At 38.2% G+C, this 20,812-nt stretch overlaps 1 protein-coding gene across 5 annotated transcripts in view; it reads left to right on the forward strand.

Moving 5' to 3' along the window:
• MOCOS (molybdenum cofactor sulfurase) overlaps positions 1-16,441 on the forward strand; it is a 62,515-nt gene extending 46,074 nt beyond the window's left edge. For 4 of the 5 annotated variants that reach the window (XM_058180184.1, XM_058180180.1, XM_058180182.1 and 1 more), the window contains 6 exons: positions 4,959-5,040; positions 9,162-9,286; positions 9,741-9,846; positions 14,028-14,154; positions 14,808-14,912; positions 16,156-16,441. In XM_058180184.1, the coding sequence (XP_058036167.1) occupies positions 4,959-5,040; positions 9,162-9,286; positions 9,741-9,846; positions 14,028-14,154; positions 14,808-14,912; positions 16,156-16,293 (683 nt within the window). In that variant the 3' untranslated portion in view covers positions 16,294-16,441. Of the gene's footprint in view, positions 1-4,958; positions 5,041-9,161; positions 9,287-9,740; positions 9,847-13,434; positions 13,455-14,027; positions 14,155-14,807; positions 14,913-16,155 lie in introns of those variants that run through there. The other variant, XM_058180181.1, reaches the window with a different exon arrangement.
• The last annotated feature ends 4,371 nt before the right edge of the window (positions 16,442-20,812 follow it).

A 20,812-nucleotide genomic window follows, 5' to 3' on the forward strand; every position in this document is an offset into this window, starting at 1 on the left:
ATGGTTTTCCTTCTGTAAAAGGTAAGGTAACCCTTGCACATATGTGCTAGTCGTTCCCGACTCTAGGGGATGGTGCTCAACTCTGTTTCAGAGCCGAAGAGCCAGCGCTGTCAGAAGATGTCTCCATGGTCATGTGGCTGGCATGACTCAATGCCAAAGGCGCGCGGAACTCTGTAACCTTTCCCACCAAAGGTGGTCCCTATTTTTCTACTTGCATTTTTTATATGCTTTCGAACTGCTAGGTTGGCAGAAGCTGGGACAAGTAACAGAAACTCACCCCATTACGTGGCACTAGGGATTCGAACTGCTGAACTGCTGACCTATCAATCAACAAGCTCAGCGTTTTAGCCACTGAGCCACTGCATCTTCTGTATAAGCTCTCAAATGGTGGCTAGTCAATATATGATCCAGTGTCTAGAGGAGCACCGCAGTCACATTTAGGGGAGGATTCTCTACCCCACTTAAACAGAGAATCTCAACAAATGCCATGCGAGGTGTGAATCCTATTCAGAGTTTTCAAGTACTGGTGGATGGCATTGTAAGCTGCTAATTTTTGTGTTGGGTCAGATATATTTTTTTCTGGACATTCAATAATTCAGTTTACTTTCCAATCAATGTGATCGTGATACAATTATTATTATTATTATTATTATTATTATTATTATTATTCACATTGTATCATTTACTCTGGCTTCCAGTTTGTTTATATGGCAGCTGTTAATCCAGACAGAGCCGCAATATTCAGCTCTTGAATATACCAATCCCAATGCTGATGTTCTGAGCATAGAAGCAGAGGCTCCCTGAAGTACAGTATGCTATTTCTAGTATCAATTTTTGCTGCATTATTTCTTGTAAGAGAGAATTTGGTCCAGCATTATGCCAAGGTATTTTCAAAAGGGATGGTTAGGCAGCAGGCTGCAATTGAAGTATACCATTGGGACTTTTTTTGCTTGTTAAGGTGGTAACACAGGTGGTTTCTGTTTTGTTCATGCTTGGGATGTGCCTTCAGTCAGAAAAACACTTCCCCAGAGCTTTTAGTCTTCTATGAGGGAGTTGTCACCATCCTCCATATGTTTCTTTTGGGCTGCTAGGACCTGGTCATCTGCATAAGCAAATTTCTGTCCTTTGATGTCTAGCATCAAAGATATGCATAAGATATGCATAAATTTGAGCAATGTGGGAGCCAGCACAGAGCCCTTTGGTAGGCCATTATTTAATCTCCCCCCTCATTATTATTTGAAAAGTCGTTTTGCTCAGCATATTATTAACAAGATGGATAGTCTTTTGACATGGGATGATGATCAGTTGTAATTTGTATAATAAATCTTCCTTCCAGACTCTGACATATATTGCAATCAGGTCCACAAAAACTAGTTTGGTTTTAAGGCCTCATTGGAATCCTGCTTCAGTATAACTTGGTAGGTTCAGCAGTTTCAATTTTGTCAAAATCCTATTTGTTCCACAGGGAGATGTTCTTCAGGTGTACAACTGATCCTGTTAAGAGTAGTCTTTCTAAGAGTTTACAGCAAGAGCTTAATAGGGCTATTGGGGACTAGCTTTCTATTGTCTTTTGGTTTATCCAATATTAAAGTTGATATCATTTTTGCCATATTAAAATATGTTGATAAGCAGCTACTGAAGACAATATGTGAGTAATATATAATCTATTGATTTACATGTATGTTGCCCATAGTTTATCTAGAATTCCAGGTGGATGGCATCAAATCCTCCTGCTTTACTGCATTTGATGGTTTTGATAACAGTATTGATGGTTATCTGCAGTGAAAGGGCATGAGTAGTCAGTAATGTGTTTGTTGTAATGTCCTGAGCATTCTCTTGATGTAAGTGGTATGTTCCTTGCTCCTTGGGGCTTTGGAGAGGGAGACAATTCAGAAGGCAAATTAATCAATGCTTATCTAAGGTGTCTATTGCGCTGGGTGGCTAGCACCACCTGTTTTTTTACAGCAGGATCCATGCCCTCCCACGGGATTTATTGAAGTTTAGTTGTGAATGTCACTATCAGTGATAATTGCTCAATATTACCCCTGATGAAGGTTGGCATGCCATAATTGTGGTGGTAAACAGCACCCAGTAAGTTGTATCAATTGGATTTACTCCTACTTTTTCATTTTCAGTATATGTTTCTTGGAAAATGGTCACATCAATGTGATTTTCTAACAGAAACATGGAAATAAATAAATAAATAAATAAATAAATAAATAAATAAATAAATAAATAAATAAATAAATCTTTTATCTATTGAGTCCTTCAGCATTAAATTGGCATATATGAATTGTGTTTCCAAACTTCCTTATCATCTGGATCTGAGAAGGGTCATTGTGATTCATATTCATGTGTTTGGGAGCCAGGAAGTTTACAGTGCAATCACAAAGTAGTTTGGCTGCCTGAAATTGCTAGTTCATTTAGTTCACACATTTGTGCTATCCCTTGTGCACCACAGGGGGCAAATTAGCTCCATACAAATGGGTTAATGGCATTCTGTGGGGGTCGTGGCTGTCATTGGTGTTTCTAGGGCTAACTGACATTCTGACATCACAATCTATGCAGCCTAACTCTTGCCGCTGCTACCTGTGCCCCCTCACAAAGTGGCCAATGCCGGAAGCCAAGCTCAGGAGGTTGAGCTTCATGGATGTTGTTAATTTTCTGCCAATTCTTACTCCACCAAGCAGCTGAGCAAAACACAGTATCCACAGCTCTTTGCTGTCCAGCAAATAAAGTGGGTATTCCTTGCCTGCCCAATCCCCTAGGCAGGCAGAAGGGAGAGGGGAAAAGGAGGAGCCCTCACAGCATTCTTGAGTTATTCAGGGAAAAGGCTATTGGAGCCATCCTCCGTTCTGGTCCATCATATCCACAGCTGCTGCTAGGATACTTAGTGGAGATGCCCAGTAAGAAATAAAGTAATAAAGTAAGAGATAAAGTAATATCAAGACCAGGAAAAGCCTCAGTGGGAAATGAAGGGACTCATTTCCCTTCATTTCCCACTGATTCACAAATCAAATCACAAATCACAAATCACAAATCAATGATTCACAAATGAATCCTCCAGCAGCTATCTTTAAGGAAGCATGTCATGAACTTTGTAAGGGAGGCCAGAAATAGAAGGCAAACTAAGGAAAAAACCCTAAGGCTGTGATCAGTGCAATGGATAAAGACTCTGAAAAGATTCTGTGGCAGTCCTGCATGACGTATTAAGAGGCCCCTATGGGAGAGCCCTAGTGAAGTAAACACTCTCCCCACACCCCTCAGGTCTAGCAGAAACATCTACCAAACTTCATTAACAACCTTCTTGTTTGTTCTTCCTGTTCACACATTGAGGGAACTCACTCAAAGAAAATGGCTGTCTTGTGTTCCTTCTACAGACTATTTAGTCAGCAGGAAGCAGTCATTCACACAGGAGAATCAGCAACTCTCAAGATACATCTCTTGCATTTAGTACTCATTAATAAAAGTTAAAACTTGTCCTTTTAAAAAATCATAATTACAAAAAATGAACTAGTATGAATAATGAATAGAATTAAAGTATAGATACAAGGGATTTAAAAGGGACACGGTGGCTCAGGGGCTAGGACGTTGAGCTTGTCGATCGAAAGGTTGGCAGCTCAGCGGTTCGAATCCCTCTCACCTGGACTATTGCAATGCTCTCTACATGGGGCTCCCCTTGAAGAGCACCCGGAGGCTCCAGTTAGTCCAGAATGCAGCTGTGCGGGTGATAGAGGGAGCGGTTCGGAGCTCCCACATAACACCTACCCTGCGCAGGCTGAACTGGCTGCCTGTGGTCTTCCGGGTGTGCTTCAAGGTGTTGGTCACCACCTTTAAAGCGCTCCATGACTTAGGAACGGGTTACTTACGGGACCACCTACTGCCACCTTGTGCCTCCCACCGATCTGTGCGCTCTCACAGAGAGGGACTCCTTAGGGTGCCGTTAGCCAAGCAATGTCGGCTGGCGGCCCCCAGGGGAAGGGCCTTCTCTGTGTGGGCTCCCACCCTATGGAACGAACTTCCCCCTGGAGTTCGAGAGCTACCTGACCTTCGGACCTTTCGCCGCGAACTTAAGACATATCTATTTTCTCACGCAGGACTGGCTTAAATTTTAATATTTTAGATGATTTTATGGGTTTTAATTTGAATTAGTTTTATAGGGTTTTTGAATGTATTTTAAAACTTGGGCCAAATTTAAATAAGTTTTTAAATTATTGTTTTTAGTTGTATAGTATGTGTCTTGATTGTTGTTTTATTTGGCTGTTAACCACCCTGAGTCCTTCGGGAGAAGGGCGGTATACAAATTAAATTATTATTATTATTATTATTATTATTATTATTATTATTATTATTATTATTATTATTATTATCATTATCATTATCATTATCATTATCATTATCATTATCATTATCATTATCATTATTATTATTATTATTATTATTATTATTATTATTATTATTATTATTGCCGTGTAATGGGGTGAGCTCCTGTTACTTGTCCCAGCTTCTGCCAACCTAGCAGTTTCGAAAGCACGTAAAAATGCAAGTAGAAAAAATAGGGACCACCTTTGGTGGGAAGGTAACAGCGTTCCGTGCACCTTTGGTGTTGTGTCATGCCAGCTACATGACCACAGAGACGTCTTCGGACAAGTGCTGGCTCTTCGGCTTTGAAAAGAGATGAGCACCGCCCCCTAGAGTCGGTAACGACTAGCACGTATGTGCGAGGGAAACCTTTACCTTTTACAAGGGATTTGCCATTCGTATACATTGAAAATGAAAACATCACTCCCAAATGGGTTTTAATGGTATTATATGATTAAGTATTGAACTCAATATTAAATCCATGAAGAAGTACCATAAATATTACAAATCTTGGTCTAAGTATCACTCTTTCAAATAAGCCAACATTTCAAATAGATTTTATTTGGTAATGATTTTTTTCTCTGTTCTTTTCATAGGAATGAATCCCATTTCTGTATCCTTAGAAGAACATGTGGGAACTTTAACAGAAATCTGTCAAAGCAAAGTTTGTTCTCACAGGTAGGTAGGACATTTCATAATGGAAAGGAGACTAGTGACTATCTTTGGATATAATATTAGTGAAATTATTTCACTACAATTTCTCACTAATCTCAGTTATGTGAATTAGCTGTAGATTCATGCATTCCTCATACATACATATCCCTGTGTATATATGCAAATATGTGTCTTACAAGTGGCAGTAGTAGGATAGAGTAACTTGTTATGGAGATCAACAGTTTGAACACCAATGTGAAGCCTTGAATGACTGAGTAAGAGGATTTTTTTTTTACTTGGAAAGTCCTTTAAACCAAATACTTTTTTTTAAATTGAAAAGGTATAATTGAATCAAATATTCATTGCTTTAAACTCAGAACTGTAAGGATCTTTTTCCTTTTCAGATCTTTTCCCCCTTTTTATCTCAAGACAGAAAAGGGCAGATAAAAGAACACCAACAGATCTTTAATCAGTTTTTTAATTTTATTTTATTATCTCTAACTTTCAAACACTGGGTAGTTATGGTAAAGCTAAGACAGAAAGGAAGTGCATGTTGCTAAGCGGAAACAAATTGTGTACCTAATCCTACAAAAGATACACGGATATCAATAGATTGATTCTGAGGAAAAGGCCTAGTTGCCTGAATGCCTGGAAACTAGTACAGGTATTCCTTATGACTACAGTCGGAATCAGAATTTCTGCTGCTAAGCAAGGCAACTACTAATTGCACCTGATAGTATCTTTTTTTTTTTTTGCCATGGTTGTTAGGTAAATCGCTGCCATTAAGTGAATCATTCAGTCATTAAGCAAATCTAGCTTCCCCCATTGACTTCCCTTCTTGGAGGGAAGATTGCAGATGGCAATCACATGACCCTCGGGATATTGCAACCACTATAAATACATACTAGTTGCCATGCTCCCAAATTTTGACTGATGCTGCAAGGACATTGTTTTTTTCAATGCTGTTATAATTTGGGTTGTACTACCTATACATGAAATACAAAATACAACCATCGTTTAGTGACCATTTGAAGTTACAACAGCACTGAAAAAAGTGACGTGATTTGTTTTTCACATTTTATAACCATTGCAGCATCTCTAGGGTGATGTGATCAAAATCCAGATGCTTGGCAAGTGGGCTGTATTTATAACAGTTACAGGGTCCCAGGTGTCATGTGATTGCCATTTGCAATCTTCCCAGCTGGCTTCCAACATGTAAAGTCAATGAGGGAGCCAGATTTGCTTAATGACTGAGTGATTTCACTTAACAGCAGTGATTCACCTAACAACCATGGCAAAAAAAGGTTATATCAAGTACAATTCTCTTATTAATTGCCTTGCTTAGCAGCAGAAATTCTGATCTCAATTGTGGTCATAAGTCAAAGCTTACTTGTACTAGTTTCCAGGTGATTTTTTTTTACAAGAAAAGTCAACAAGGAAATCATGTTAGTAACTAACAACTGCAGTGATTCAACTGTGGCAAGAAAAGTCTTAAAATAGGACAAAATCCACTTAAAACTGTCTTGCTTAGCAATGGAAATTTTGGGCTCAATTTTGACCATAACTGGAGAAATACTGTATTAAGATGCAGATTGAACTGAACAAAAAAGAATTAAAGGAAAATAATTGCAGCACCTATAAGACTATAGAGAACAAGGAAGATAACCTTTTCAGAGAAATGCAAGATGCATTGCTAAGGTGACAAGGGGTTAAAAAATATTTTAAGTCCACAAAAGACAGATAATATTTGGAAGTGGCTTAGATAGATAGTTTATTCACTGAATTATATGTAGCAAGAGGAGGAACAACAGGACATAATTCACAAGATTCTGTTATTATATCCAATCTCAATAAAACTAGCTGATCCAGTTTGGTGTAGTACTTAAGAGCAGGGGTCTGCAACCTTAAATACTCAAAGAGCCATTTGGATACATTTCCCACAGAAAACACTGAGAACCACAAAACCTTGGTAGGTGTGGCCAACTCGATGTCACTCACTCCCACCCAGTCACATGACCACCTCCCAACCACGCCTACCCAGGTTTTGTGGCTTTTGATGTTTTCTATGGGAAACCGGTATCTCTCTGTCTCTCTCTTTCTTTCCCTCTCCTGTCTTTCTGTCTGACTGTCTGTCTGTCTGTCTATTTATCTATCTATCTACCTACCTACCTACCTACCTACCTATCATCTATCTATCACCTATCTGTGCTCTCCTGCCCAGCTTCACATGTTGTGTGAATCCAACCTCTTGAGTGGTGGAGGGGGACTGGAGGCTGGCACGCAAAGCCAAGCATTGGAGATCCATGCAAAATAAGGCAAGTCCAACCTGGATCCTGTCGGGAAGACACCCCTCCTTCCCTCTCCCTCTCTCCCCCTGCAGCAGGAGCCTGGGTGGCCTGAGGGCAACTTCTTGGAAGTGGCCAACAAGCAAACAAACGTTGCGCTGCACCTCTGGCCAGTGAGAGCAGAGCAGGCAGGGCATGCACCTTCCGTGCTGCCACCGTCATGATGGCGCTGGCTGACCTCTATATGCAGGTAGGAGGCAGAAACGCCACCGAGGGGCTCCTGTGGCCGCTGCGCCTTGCAGAGAGTCCCAGCAGGGTTTCCTTGCTCAGCCCTAGAAAGGCTCCAGCTGCTGACAACCCTGTGTTCCCTGCCAGCTGGCGAGGCGCAGTGCCTCCCAGGCAGAGGAGGAGCAGATGATGGTGGCAAGAAACAGGTAGAGGCCAGTGGGTAGACACCCACTCCTACCTGCTCTGGAAGGAAAGCCAGGCATTACGACTCCAGCTTAGACATCTGGGTGGAGGTGGATGTTGCAGCAGGTGGGATGGAGCCAGGAGGGATACATGAGCTGAACTTTTGGAGCCATGGCTGGCGAAGTTTACAAGTAGGCTCAGCAGGGCCACTTAGCGGGGAGGGACCCTGGCCCATTTGGTTTGCTTCAGCGCGGGGTGGGAACAAAGATCTGTGCCTCTCACCATTCAAACCTCAAAGATTCCTTTGCATCCCAGAATTTGGTCCTGCACTCTCTCTCTTTCTCTTCCCTTCCTTCCTTCCTTCCTTCCTTCCTTCCTTCCTTCCTTCCTTCCTTCCTTCCTTCCTTCCTTCCTTCCTTCCTCCTCTTCTTCTTCTCTCTCTCTCTCTCTCTCTCTCTCTCTCTCTCTCATTGTGATTCTCTAGCACTTCATCTCTTGCTGGGTCTCATGGGCCCTTCTTCTGGCCCTTGTTTTTGCTGCGCGTACCTCAGTCATTCAGGGAGTTGCACAACATGCTCTCCGTCTTGAGACACTGGCCCAATCCGGCTGCTGCCAATGCCGCTGCTATTGCCAGGGGTGAGTGGGGCAGGGTCCCATTGTGTCTCCATGGCATAATGGGCTCTTGGGGGAAGAAGGGACCCAGTCTCCCCCATTGTGAAGCATGCTAAATTTCATGCTGCAAGGCACTGCAAGAGCAGCGGACAGGCCATGAAGGTGGCAACAGCAGCAGTGTTGGCCACAGCCAGGGTGGGCCAGTGTCTCAGGGCGGAGAGCAGGTAGCGCATCTCCCTGAATGATTGAGGTACACACAGTACCTAGATTCAGCAAGAGGTGAGGCAAGTATAGGGAGCTTTGTTCCAGCTCTGGAATATGGAGCGAGTCTCCCTTACCTTCTCAGGCCAGGTGAGAAGTGACTGGGAGGGGAGGGTGAGGAGTGGGGCCAGCCAGTGGTGGTATCACCCGACAAGGAGCTGCAGCAGAGGGACAAAAGAGCCGCATGTGGCTCCGGAGCTGTGAGTTGCCGACACCTAGCTTAGAGTATCAAGCTGGAAAGTAGGAGACTAGTTCCCCCATGGTACAAACATAGTTGAGTGATTTGGGGCTTGTCACTCTCTCTCATCCTTGGAACTGAGGCAAGGACAAACCACTTTTGAAATCTTGCAGGGAATAGTCCAGGCAATCACCAGGAATGGACTCTCAAAGAAAGGAGAAGGCTATCTATTTCCTGTTAGAATTTTTGCATTTGAATGCAGAATGCAGCTAAAACAGCTATAGCAAAATTCTGAGTGGCAATAAATGGATATTAAATTACATATTATAATTATAGTAGTTTTGCAGCCAAAGTAGACGTTGGATTCTCATATTTTTTTTTACTTTTGTTCATTAAAGAGTAAAGACATATGATTGTGGGGAAAGACTAGCTGATTGGTTTACTAAGTTTCTTGGTCGACAGTGTCACCTGATTAGGCAGAGTTCAGACTTCGAAAGAAATTCTTCTAAGAAAAATAAAAAAGGTAAATATTTTGTATCTTCATTAGAGAATAAATAATATTGCAAATATTAAAGACATAAGAGTTATAAATAAAAATACAATCACCAATAATAATATATGAACATTTTAGCATTTCTAAAATATACTTAAGAACAATTTAATTTAATGTTTCTAATTTGCCCCAGTATTAATGTACAGCATATTATGTAATGAAAATGCTTCCAATTAATTAAGCCTGTTTAAAGGCTGTCCAATTTGCAAATTGTGACTCAGTTGTGATGTTATATATGATGGAACTGAACGTAGATGTACCTAAGGTAAAAGATACATTTAATACATGGCTTCAATTAGAGAATATTTAGATAGAAGCAATACTTGTGTTTCACTTTATGTTCAGTAACTAGAAACCCTGTAGTAGAAAATAGATTTTTTATTTTCACTATTTCTATTATCACTTTATACTGTTTGTATTTTAGGAGAGACCCCAGCTGCAATTCCTTCACTTTCTTTAGTAAATGAAGCACAGTATCTCCTGATAAATATAACAAGTATTTTACAACTGAGAGAACAGGTTACTGCAAGGTAAGGTACTCAGTTTTCCTTAAAAAAAAAAAAAAAAGCAAATTTCTTTGCTTTGGGCATTTTTATGCCACTTCAATAACCAAGATATTTCAGGCCAAGATGCTTAATTCAACCATGCAGAATCTGCAGGATCTGAAATTTTATCAACATTATAAAAACAGCTTGTATCACATTGATGCCCCTTTTGAGTATGACAAATAGAAAAACAGAGGAATTTGCTTTACAATACTGTTTGTCGTTTGTCCTCCTGTAGGCAGCTTGGCATTCCTGTGTTATAACTTGCTTTCATAGAACCATAGGTCTGGAGGACTGGAATATGAACAATTGGTTTTGTTATTGCTAATAGAATCATAAAGTTGGACAGAGATATCAGGTTTAATCCTTTTTAATTTAAATTCCAATGCAGGAATCTAAATTAAAGCATCTTAGACTGTTTAACTCTGCTTGAAATTGCTGTAGCAAGTCACAAACGTCTAGTCATCCAGATGCTTAGACTGAATTTGCCATTTTTATTTACCTATCAAATCCTTCCCAAACTATAGGTAGATGTTGTTTGATGGGGTTTGAGGATATTGTTGCAAGATGTAAGCTGTTCCAAGTAAACTGTCTTTTGCAATTGACTGGTAGTGATTTTGTCAATGCCAATGATTATTCACGTAGTGCTCCAGAAGTTTTGGGATTACACCCAAGGTGCTTATGGTACTATGTTTACTTTCTTTTGCCATTGAAATTCTATTTCTATTTGAAGTTTGTAATTTTATAGTTTGTAATTTTCTCTGCTTCTCCCACCTTTCTAATATAACTGGAGGTGATAATCATACTTAATATTCTTCCCTCCTATTTTCTTCACAACAACCCTGTGCAGTGGATTAATCAGATTTGAATGTTACACTTGTTAATCCAAAACTGCTATAGTATGATTGATTATGCTATTCCCCAAATTGTTTAAAGAGATATATGTGGACTGGAAAGTTCAGCCCATTAGATTTGCAACTAGCTGAATATCTGCATCTGAAAATTGCTCATAAATGGTTCTGCAAAGTGCGTGGATGCCCCAGACATCCCTGCAGTGCTATACAACATCTTTATAGATGAGAATAAGAATAGCAGCCACATTTGTGTGACTTGGTCCTTTATGAGTAATGAGGGACTTCCTGGGTAAGGAGGCAGTTTGGAATTCTTGCATGGCTGCTGTGAGAAATCATCTCAGAATTTCTCAAAACAAAATTGCTTGACTTCACTCAGAGTTGGATTCTGAGCAAATCCTTTGGAAGTGACTAAAATATGTATGAGCTGTTACCTGAAAGGAATTTGAATTAGCTGATCCTGAGGAAATGGGCTGGTTCCTCTTGGCTATCAGTTTGCCTGTGTCCTGTATCTATACCTCTTTAAGGCTTCCCGGAAGTTGGTTGGATCCAAGCAGTGATGAATATCTCTGTGTGGGAAAGGGTGGTACTGCCTACCCTGAATTGGCTTGAAAGAGGTGATGGCACTTCCTTCTCAAGAGACCATCCTTCAAACCATGGTACAGTACTGAGACAGCATTGGTCATGCTTGTGGATGCTCTGGAAGTCTCAGCTGTGGGGGTTGGGATTAGGAGGCACTTTTTGCAGTTGTTCCTTTCCTTTTTCTGTGAATGATTCCAATCAGTGTTAAGGGATACAGAAGGGTGCCTAAGGGCTTGAGTCACTCGCTTCTTGTTTTTAACCTCTCAATGTTAAAGTATTAGAAATTCAATAAGAGACTGGGAGGCTGGAAGATGTGACTGAACGTTACATTTTTTAACCTCATTCCCAAATAGCAGCTGATTCACCAACTCCTTCCATCAACACTCTGATGGCATCTCCTGTCTCCCAGCCCTTTTCCACTCTATCCCCATTTCTATCTACCAAGTAGTCCTTCGTGTGTGGGAATCACTACATGCACCTTCAAGTCAGTCTTGATTCCTGGTGACTAACTAGTTGAGTCTGTACAGCTTTCTTGGCAAGATTTTTCACAAATGATTTGCATTGGTGATCAGAGAAGAGACAATACCTTCAAATATTAGTGACTGAAACCTCAGTGACTTTTGCATAAAAAAGAAAACATGAACTGTGATTTGATAATAGACAGGAGAGGTTATAGAAAAAAGAGAATCATGAAGTAACTTTAGAGAGAGAAGGTAAAATATGATTGAACTTAACAACCATTATGAAAAATATTGGAAGCCATTTTTTTGTCTTTATATCTGTTTTCATATCTAGCTTTTTTCTGTTTTCTTCTATATGTAGTCCTTGACTTATTTAACAATCGTTCAAAGTTACAACACCCATAAAGCATTTCCAACCATCATAAAATGTTGCACACACATACACACATACTGTACACATGCCCTGCTATAATGTGACAGCATTTGGAACAATTGGCAACTGACTCACATTTAAGACTGATTGCCAAGTATATCACAATCATGAGATTGCCATCTGTAATCTTCTCTGCCAGATTCTCCAGAAACTTAATTAGGAAGCCAACAGGAAATATTGCACTTGGAGGAAGTGGATGGGAGCTGAAATCTCCCTTGGCAAGCTGTGGGAACATTTGAAAGCAAAAGGACTATATCTGAGGAGGGTTTCAGCTATACAAGGAACTGAAACCCTCCATCAGGTATTCCTTTTGCTCTCAAATCCAGCAGACAGCATGTTTGCTCTGTTCGCTTAAAAACCTGGAGTTAACGATTACAACTGGGAATGCTGGGATTGCGATTATTGAGCAAAGTAGTCACATATGCTATAGGCGTCTCTCTTAACAATTGCTTAACAACAATGACAAATTCCAGTCCCAATTGTTATAAGTCTCTTATTGCATTTTTACTTTTGTATGCCTTCCTTCCTTTCCTTACCTTTGCTTTCCTTTCCTTTCCTTTCTTCCTTTTTCAATTTTACTTTTCTAATTTAATTTGTTGTAGTTCTGGATTGCAATTATTCTCTTCCTAGGGCTGAGAGAGAGACTGGTTCAAAATTATCTAATTTGGCTTCATGCCTAATGCAGGACTAGAACTCATAGTCTCTCAGTTTCTAGCTTAATGATTTAAACCAGGGGTAGTCAACCTTTTTATACCTACCACCCACTTTTGTATCTCTGTTAGTAGTAACATTTTCTAATTGCCCACCAGTTCCACAGTAATGGTGATTTATAAAGTAGGGATGTACTTTATAAAATTTATAAAGCAGAGTTACAGCAAGTTAAAGCATAAAATAATTATTTACCATTTAGTTTCACTTACGTAACGTGAACTAAACTTATGCTTGGGCAATACAAATAGTGTATTTTCAGAAATTTAAATTGTCATGGGGAATTTTATGAAAACCTAATGAAAATGTTTTTAAATAATGCTATGAAATTTTTTTAAAAAGTCAATTAAATTAAAAAAAAGGAAAATGCTTCAGTATTGGACAAAACCCCTACCGCCCACCATTAAAGCTGGAACACCCACTAGTGGGCGGTAGGGACAGGTTGACTACCGCTGATTTAAATCATTATATCCAAGTGGTTAGTTTTTCTTTTGAGCTGAACATTTCTTCAACGTTGTTTTCTTCCTTTACACTTCAGCCTGGCAGTTACTCATCAAGGTAAGTATTACCAATTTTGTCGCCTTTTTTCCAGGCTTAAGCAAGGGGAACATTTTGGAAAGCTCGTCCTGAATCTTTCACTGTTGCATGCCAATTACTGGCTTCCTTAAAGGCTAGAAAGTACCAGGAGAGGCTTGCAGTCTCCTGATGGCCAGCTAAACACAGAAGCTTGTTTGAACTCTCCACTATTGGAACATGGAGTTGGCCCTTAATCTAGCTAGATTTTTCTACTTCTGCTAGTTTTTAGCTTTGCTGCTTAACTGCCTTGTCGCATGGTTGTCACCACTTGTAACCATAGTGGGCAGGCTGTCATAGGTCGAGGGTTACCTGTAATAGCATTTGCATTAGATTAGTTAAACTTTCTGCTTCTGTATTTGTGGATTTTTCTGTAACTCTGCCTCTAATTTGCAATTGTTCCCAAGATTACTATATTTCACTTCTACAGTTAGACTTGTATATGTTAGTCTCTATTACATTTTAAATAATAAACTATAATTTTACTAAATGAACTAAACTAAAATTATGTCTCATTCCAGTTAAATTATTATTTTATTCTTTGTCTTTGTGAAACAGTCTAGGTGAATCATTTCTTCCTCAGGAATTAATTTATCGATTTCGGGCCAACATTGTTATCAAAACAAATGAGCCGTTTGAAGAAGACTTGTGGGATCAGATTGCCATTGGTCCTCTACATTTCAGGGTATGGAATGGCTGTAGCTCTGTTTTGTAATTGCAAAGCCTAATGAGGAAAGACAAGATGCAGAAAACCAAAAGTGATCCTAGAAAATAATATTGGCTACCTACTGGTATATAGGTTAAAATAGCAGCTTGTTTTATCTTGTTAATAGACTACAACCAAACTAACTTTGTTGGATCAAACAGAAATTGCAAACATATCTTGCTATTTTCTGCTGGTATATAACAGCATATGATTCTCAACTCAGGGGTAATAATGAATCTTCAAGATCAATAGCTTTGTTTTTCATAAAGTTATCTAAATCTCCTTCAAAACCAATTACATTAGTAGCTGCCACCTCATCCTGTGGTACTGCATTCATAGATTAATCATGTACAGGTACATTATGATCAGAATTGAGCCAAATCCATTTTATGCAATGGGCACAAAGAGAAACATTTACCTTTTAATACCCCGTTATCTGACTGAGTTAGGAAAAGTTAACATTTGTCTTGAATCAAGACATATTTGGCCACTTTTTGAGCTGATTCAGCCCCAAAAGAGTTTAGATGACCTTTGCCACGGTCCTAGTAAAAATAATTGCTGGACACTTCCTGCTACATTTGCCCAGCATTCTAGCTGAGTAATATTTCATATTTTTTCTATGTAAATTTCAGGTTTTAGGACCATGTCACAGATGCCTGGTTATCTGCATTAATCAACAAACTGGACAGCGAAACAAGGACTTTTTGCAAAGGTTGTCATCCATTAGAGACAGAAAGGTCAGTGTACAAGCAGTAGTGTTTTAATGATCCAATCTTCTGATCCTCTTCTTTTGCTACTTTTTTTTCTTTACTATAAAAATATTATCTTCAACTTTTTGTCATGATTTAATATATCCAGTGGAAGAATTCTAAAAGGAATATCATTATATTTAATGACGTGGAAGTACAAACAAAGCATGAAGAGGTAGTCCTTGACTGCCTGACCTAGCCTAATAACACAGTGGACATCTGTAACATCTGGAGATGGTTAATGGACTAACCGCCTCCTGCCCATGTGCATCTTATTCTCTTCTTTACCATATTTGTTAATTATTTTGTTGTTTAACTTATTGTAAGTCACCTGTAGGTGAAAAGGGTGACATATAACTTTCATGAATAAATATACCTGATGCAACTAGAGAAAGGAGCTATATGTATGAAGTGACCAGTTATTTATTTATTTATGTGTTTTATCGTCCACATTTTTTTATACATTCTATTTCTTAACTGCCTCTCTCCCTCATAGTTAAATTCTCTGTGTAAAGCTCTTTCCCTTCATCCCCGCTTCACCTCTCCCCAAAACATTCAGTTTGAGAATCACCAACTTCAACTATGGGATCCCTCTAATAAACATATTGGGGAAAATTCTGGGCAATTTCCTAAATTCTACAGATTAAGCTCTGGAGATGATACCATTTTTGGTCAGAAAAGTAGTATCTGACAAAATCAGAGAATAATAGAAATAAGGAATAGGAAGGAGCCATTATTCATCAATCACTTAAGCTGAGTACAGAAATCCAATTGAGTGCATTTGTGTTTAAACTCAGAGTACATATACAAAGGGAGATCGTTGGGTCTTTGAATAATTACTTCCACTAATGAACCACTTGTTACAAATATTATAATATTCACTTAGAAAATCAGCATAAATTTAGAGAATTTAAAATAAGAATGGTTGTAAGTGTCATTTAAAATGTGGCTCTCCTTTTCTATTGCTTAGTATCTTTGTCTTAGTTCCTGAATTTTATTTATCCAATCCAATCCAATTTATCCAATCCAATCTGATCCAATCCAATCCAATCCAAAAGAACTTTAGGTTGATATTGTATAATCTACTTCATTATGGCTACTATAAGTAGACTACAATAATCTGAAACTATTTGTTTCCATTTAATGGTTGTCCTGATTTTTGCAGTCTTATTTTGAAAGTCTTGATTTTGTTTTATAAACTGACAAATGTGCTGTTTCTTTTTTTTTACAGACTAACTTTGGAATATACCTGGCAAATCACTCTGAGACACAAATCTCCCTTTCTGATACCTTGTCAGTAGGATCTGAGATACTTGTATTAAAGAACACTACATCTTCAACCTCAAATGAAGAGAATAAATTAGTCTAAGCAGTAAATGTATCTGTTTTGCAGAGAATTCACATTTGTTGTGAAATTTCAATCTTCCTCAGTATTGGTAATATGCTATAATTATTTGTGAACAATTTTATGTTAAAATCTAATAAAATTCTATTCTTCCTTGCAACTATTTATATGATTATTTATATCTTTATGTAATTCTTATATACATGTATTATTTAACATGCAGTATGATGTAAAATGTAAAATTCGTTGCTTAACAACAGCTGTTCTGCCCTCATATCAGCATCCCCAATAAGAGCAGGTTCTTTTGTAGTAGAACCACAAAAATGGTTGTTCTTTTGTTGCAGCTTCTTGAATCCTGAATTTAGTAGAGCTTCCTAATTTCCTAATGAGAGCCATCCTCTATGCTTTGGTATACACTGCCCAATTCTGCTTTTTTTTTTTTACCCATCCCAACCAAAATACAACAGGAAGGAAAACAAATGAAAGCAAGGAGACAACAACAGATGGTATTAGGATGCCTGTGGGTACTCATGAGGAAGATAAGAAGCTCTAAATCAGGATCGAAGAAGCTGCATTATTATTGAAATTGTGCTAGTTAATAATTGCAGAAATAATTACATCTATTTATTCTTTTTAATAATTTTATTTTTATAATATTGTATAATAAAACAATTTTAATAGAACAATATAAGATATACAAACTGGAAGAAAAGAAAAAGAGAAAAATGTAAAGAAACAAGGAAAATAGCATAATTTTTCCTTCCTTAGGAAAGCTATTTCCCCTCTGGCAAGTATTAGCAGTTGCATAATCTCTTCTTAGCTAATAAATATAATTCTTTCCATCCCATAACCCATCTATTAAAAATAGGCAACTCAAATAAGTAATCAATCCAATTCAATCCAGTTACCAGCAAAAAATCCAAAACTCTAAAACTTTAACATTAACATGTATAAAATTCAAATTTCTACATCACAACTCTTAATTATAACAAAAATTAATTTAAAGGTCCCAATATTGTAATGTGTAGATAGTCCTCAACTTACGACCAATCATTCAGAAACTGATATTAAAATAGAATGCAAACAAATCTTATAATTATAAACCAGCAAAGGAAGGATAGAATACAAATAGGTAAAAATTTGAAAAGTTAAAAAAAATACAAAATACACAAAATTAAAAAACAATAATGTATATGTAAAACCAGCAATCTAAAAAAAATTATATAGGGAGATAAAAATTAATATAATAACAAAATACTCAACTAACAAAGCATTAAGTCAGGTTTGAGACATAGGCCATCATTTGACAGATTTTGATCACTGCTGTGCAAAATCTAGCAACACTATATTGATGAGATAAGGCTAGTACAAATGTCTATAGTACAACCATTGTAAGAGCACATGCTCTGTTATTTCTATATGTCCAGAGTCATAGGGGTATTGCCCCTTCAGGAGGAAAATTTTCCTGTACCTGCCTTCAGGAACAGCTCAGAGGAATGAATGAAGGCCCTCCTATGGCTAGATACTTCAAGACTGAATAAGTATATAATGGGCAAGGCAGAATGCCTGTTGGATTCACTGTCAATAAAAGTTGTGGACCTGGCTAGGTTCAGTTGGAGCTAGCTGCCTTCTATGCTATTTAATAAGAGCTTTGGCCTGATCATAAGCAATACTGAGTATAATTCTTGGAGAGAAGCCCAACAATTAGATTTTAGTTGCCCTTGCTTTGTTCCTTGTGTTGAAAGTCATTCCTCCTGGTTATAGGGTGAGGCCAAGAGGGAAGAGGATAGTTTAGACCAGAGGTCTGCAAACTTGGCTCTCTTAAGATTTGTGGATTTCAACTCCCAGAGTTCCTCAGCCAGCAAAGCAAAGCTGGCTTAGGGACTCTGGGAGTTGAAGTCCACAAGTCTTAAAAGAGCCAAGTTTGCAGACCCCTGGTTTAGACAATAGTTGAGTATGATCATCCAAATTCTGGCCTCAGTTTTCATGGGCCTTTTTCCAACTTCAAGAAACACATATTAGAAACACATTTTAGGGACTTGAAAGGTCGACCTTAAAAATTTGGATTGAACAAATTCTAAGATTGCAAAGTTGGAAAAATGCCCCAGTTGAGCACCATAAAATAGTTGCGCTACTGATTTGGCTTTAAATAGTTTGAATGTTCCATGTATATCATGGCCACCTTTAGTCTTGAGAAATTTGAGAATGGCAGTTGAGTTCTACATTTTCAGCAACATCTCCATGGAGTTTCCTACTATTAGCAGAATGAATGATTCCCAGGTATCTGAAGCAGAACACTTGCTTAGCCCTGTGGCTATCCACCTTCCAAGCATGTCTCTTGGGCCTCTTGGCAAATGCCATTGTTTTGTTTTTTGTTAGTTGAGTACTAGCCATACTCAACTAGAATACAGTATTTCCTTCAATACTGTGCTAATGTTTTAAACGCTGTTTTAAGACCAATAGATGTTTTTGAAAATACTGCTGCATCACCTGCATAAATTAAAACAGATGAGTTTTCCTGCAAGTTTTTGGGAGTAAAAGTTTGCATTGATATGGTCCATCATGGAATTGATATAAAACTGAATATGTGAATATCCTTGCTTAACTCCCTTTTCAGTTATAATGACACTGGTGAGATGACCCTGGGGATTATATCTTACTTTAAGTGAGGTTCCTTCATGAAACATACATATTAACTAAAGCAAATGTCAGTCAATCATGGAGGCCTCTAGTATTTTCCACCATTTAGAATCAAATACAGTAGAATATTCTTTATTGGCCAAGTGTGATTGGACACACAAGGAATTTGTCTCTGATGCATAAATTCTTAGTGTACATACAGACAACAAAGTAATATAATTCTAAGATACCATAGTAGAAGATAATACGAAAGATGAGAATGATAATAGTAATACAGCCCTACTACCTGGGTAAATAACGTTCTACATAAGACCTGTGGGAATTAGGTGTTCAGCAGAATGATGGCATGTGGGAAAAAGCTGTCATTGTGTCTAGTTGTTTTGGCTTGCAATGCTCTGTAACGGTGTCCTGAGGGAAGGAGTTGAAACAGTTTATGTACAGAGGGGTCTATAGATATTTTCTCAGCTCTCTTTCTGGCTCCTGTAGTATACAAGTCCACAATGGAAGGCAGGCTGATTACAATTGTTTTTACTGTAGTCTTAGCTATCTGTTGAAGTCTGTACCTGTCCTGTTTAATTTCTGTATCAAACCAGACAGTTATAGAAGTACAAATGACAGACTCAGTAATTCCTCTGTAGAACTGTATCAGCAGCTCCTTGAGCAGCCTGAACTTTCTGATGCAGGAAGTACATTCTTCATTGTGCCTTTTTAATTATGGTTCTAATGTTAGGTGCCCATTTCAAGTCCTGGTAGATTATAAAACCCAGAAAGTTAAAGATACTGTTGATAATGTGTAGAATAGTAGGGCTTTTCCTAAAATCTATGCTCATCTCTACAGTTTTAAGTGTATTCAGGTCTAGATTGTTCCAGCTGCATCATAGGTCTAGTTGTTCAACCTTCCATCTGTATGCAGATTCATCATCATCTCGAATGAGACCAATGACTGTTGTATCATCTGCAACTTCAGTAATTTAATAGAGGGTCTACTTTGCTTATTGGTAAATTCTTCCTGCTGGCATTAATAAGGAATCAATATGTGTTTCTTGAATGAAAACATTTAAATAAAGTAAAATTGGGAAATGATTGCTATTATTTCCTTACTTAGGTGTAATTTCTAGAGCTTTGACATAAGGAACTAGGTCATGAAAGGTAATTATACAGTCAATTGCACTGATTTGGAGCCAGATAGATGAGTAAAGGTCTCTTTCGTGGATGCTTTTTATCAAGTGAGATCCATTCTATGACGGCCTTGGTCCACCTGCCATCGGTCTTGTTATGTGATCTGTCTATTTCCATTTCAATTTATTTACTTTCTTGATGATATCATATACTTTTGTTTGTTCTCTAATCCATATGCAGGTCTTTTTATCTTGTCTTATAATGCTGAGCATGTATGTTTCCATGGCCCTTTACGCCACTTGTAGCTTTTGTATCAATTGTGAGGTTAGTGTCCATGTTTCATCAGATATGTTTACAGCAGGTAGCACACAGTAATCAAAAATTTTTCAGGCAAAAGGGGAGGTTGTTCTTGAAAATTTCTCCTTAGTTCTAGGTGGATATCTCCTTGAAAGCACCTCTAATCTTTCTTTTTGTTAGACTAGATATATTCAGTTCCTGCAACTGTTCTATATATTAGCCTCCAATCCCTTAATAATCTTTGTTACTCTTCTCTGCACTCTTTCTAAAGTCTCACCTTTTTTGTATGGTAGTGACCAAAACTGAATGCAGTATTCCAAGTGTGGTCTTAACAAAGTATCATAAAGCAATACCAACATTTCATGTGATCCTTCTGTTAATGCAGCCTAGGACTATGGACTTTGGATTTTTTGATAGTTGCAACACATTCCCAGTTCATATTTAAGTGGTTGTCCACAAGATCTGCAGTTACTGGTATTGAATCAGC

This window comes from Ahaetulla prasina, chromosome 4 (assembly GCF_028640845.1).
Source record: "Ahaetulla prasina isolate Xishuangbanna chromosome 4, ASM2864084v1, whole genome shotgun sequence".
Lineage (NCBI taxonomy): Eukaryota > Metazoa > Chordata > Lepidosauria > Squamata > Colubridae > Ahaetulla > Ahaetulla prasina.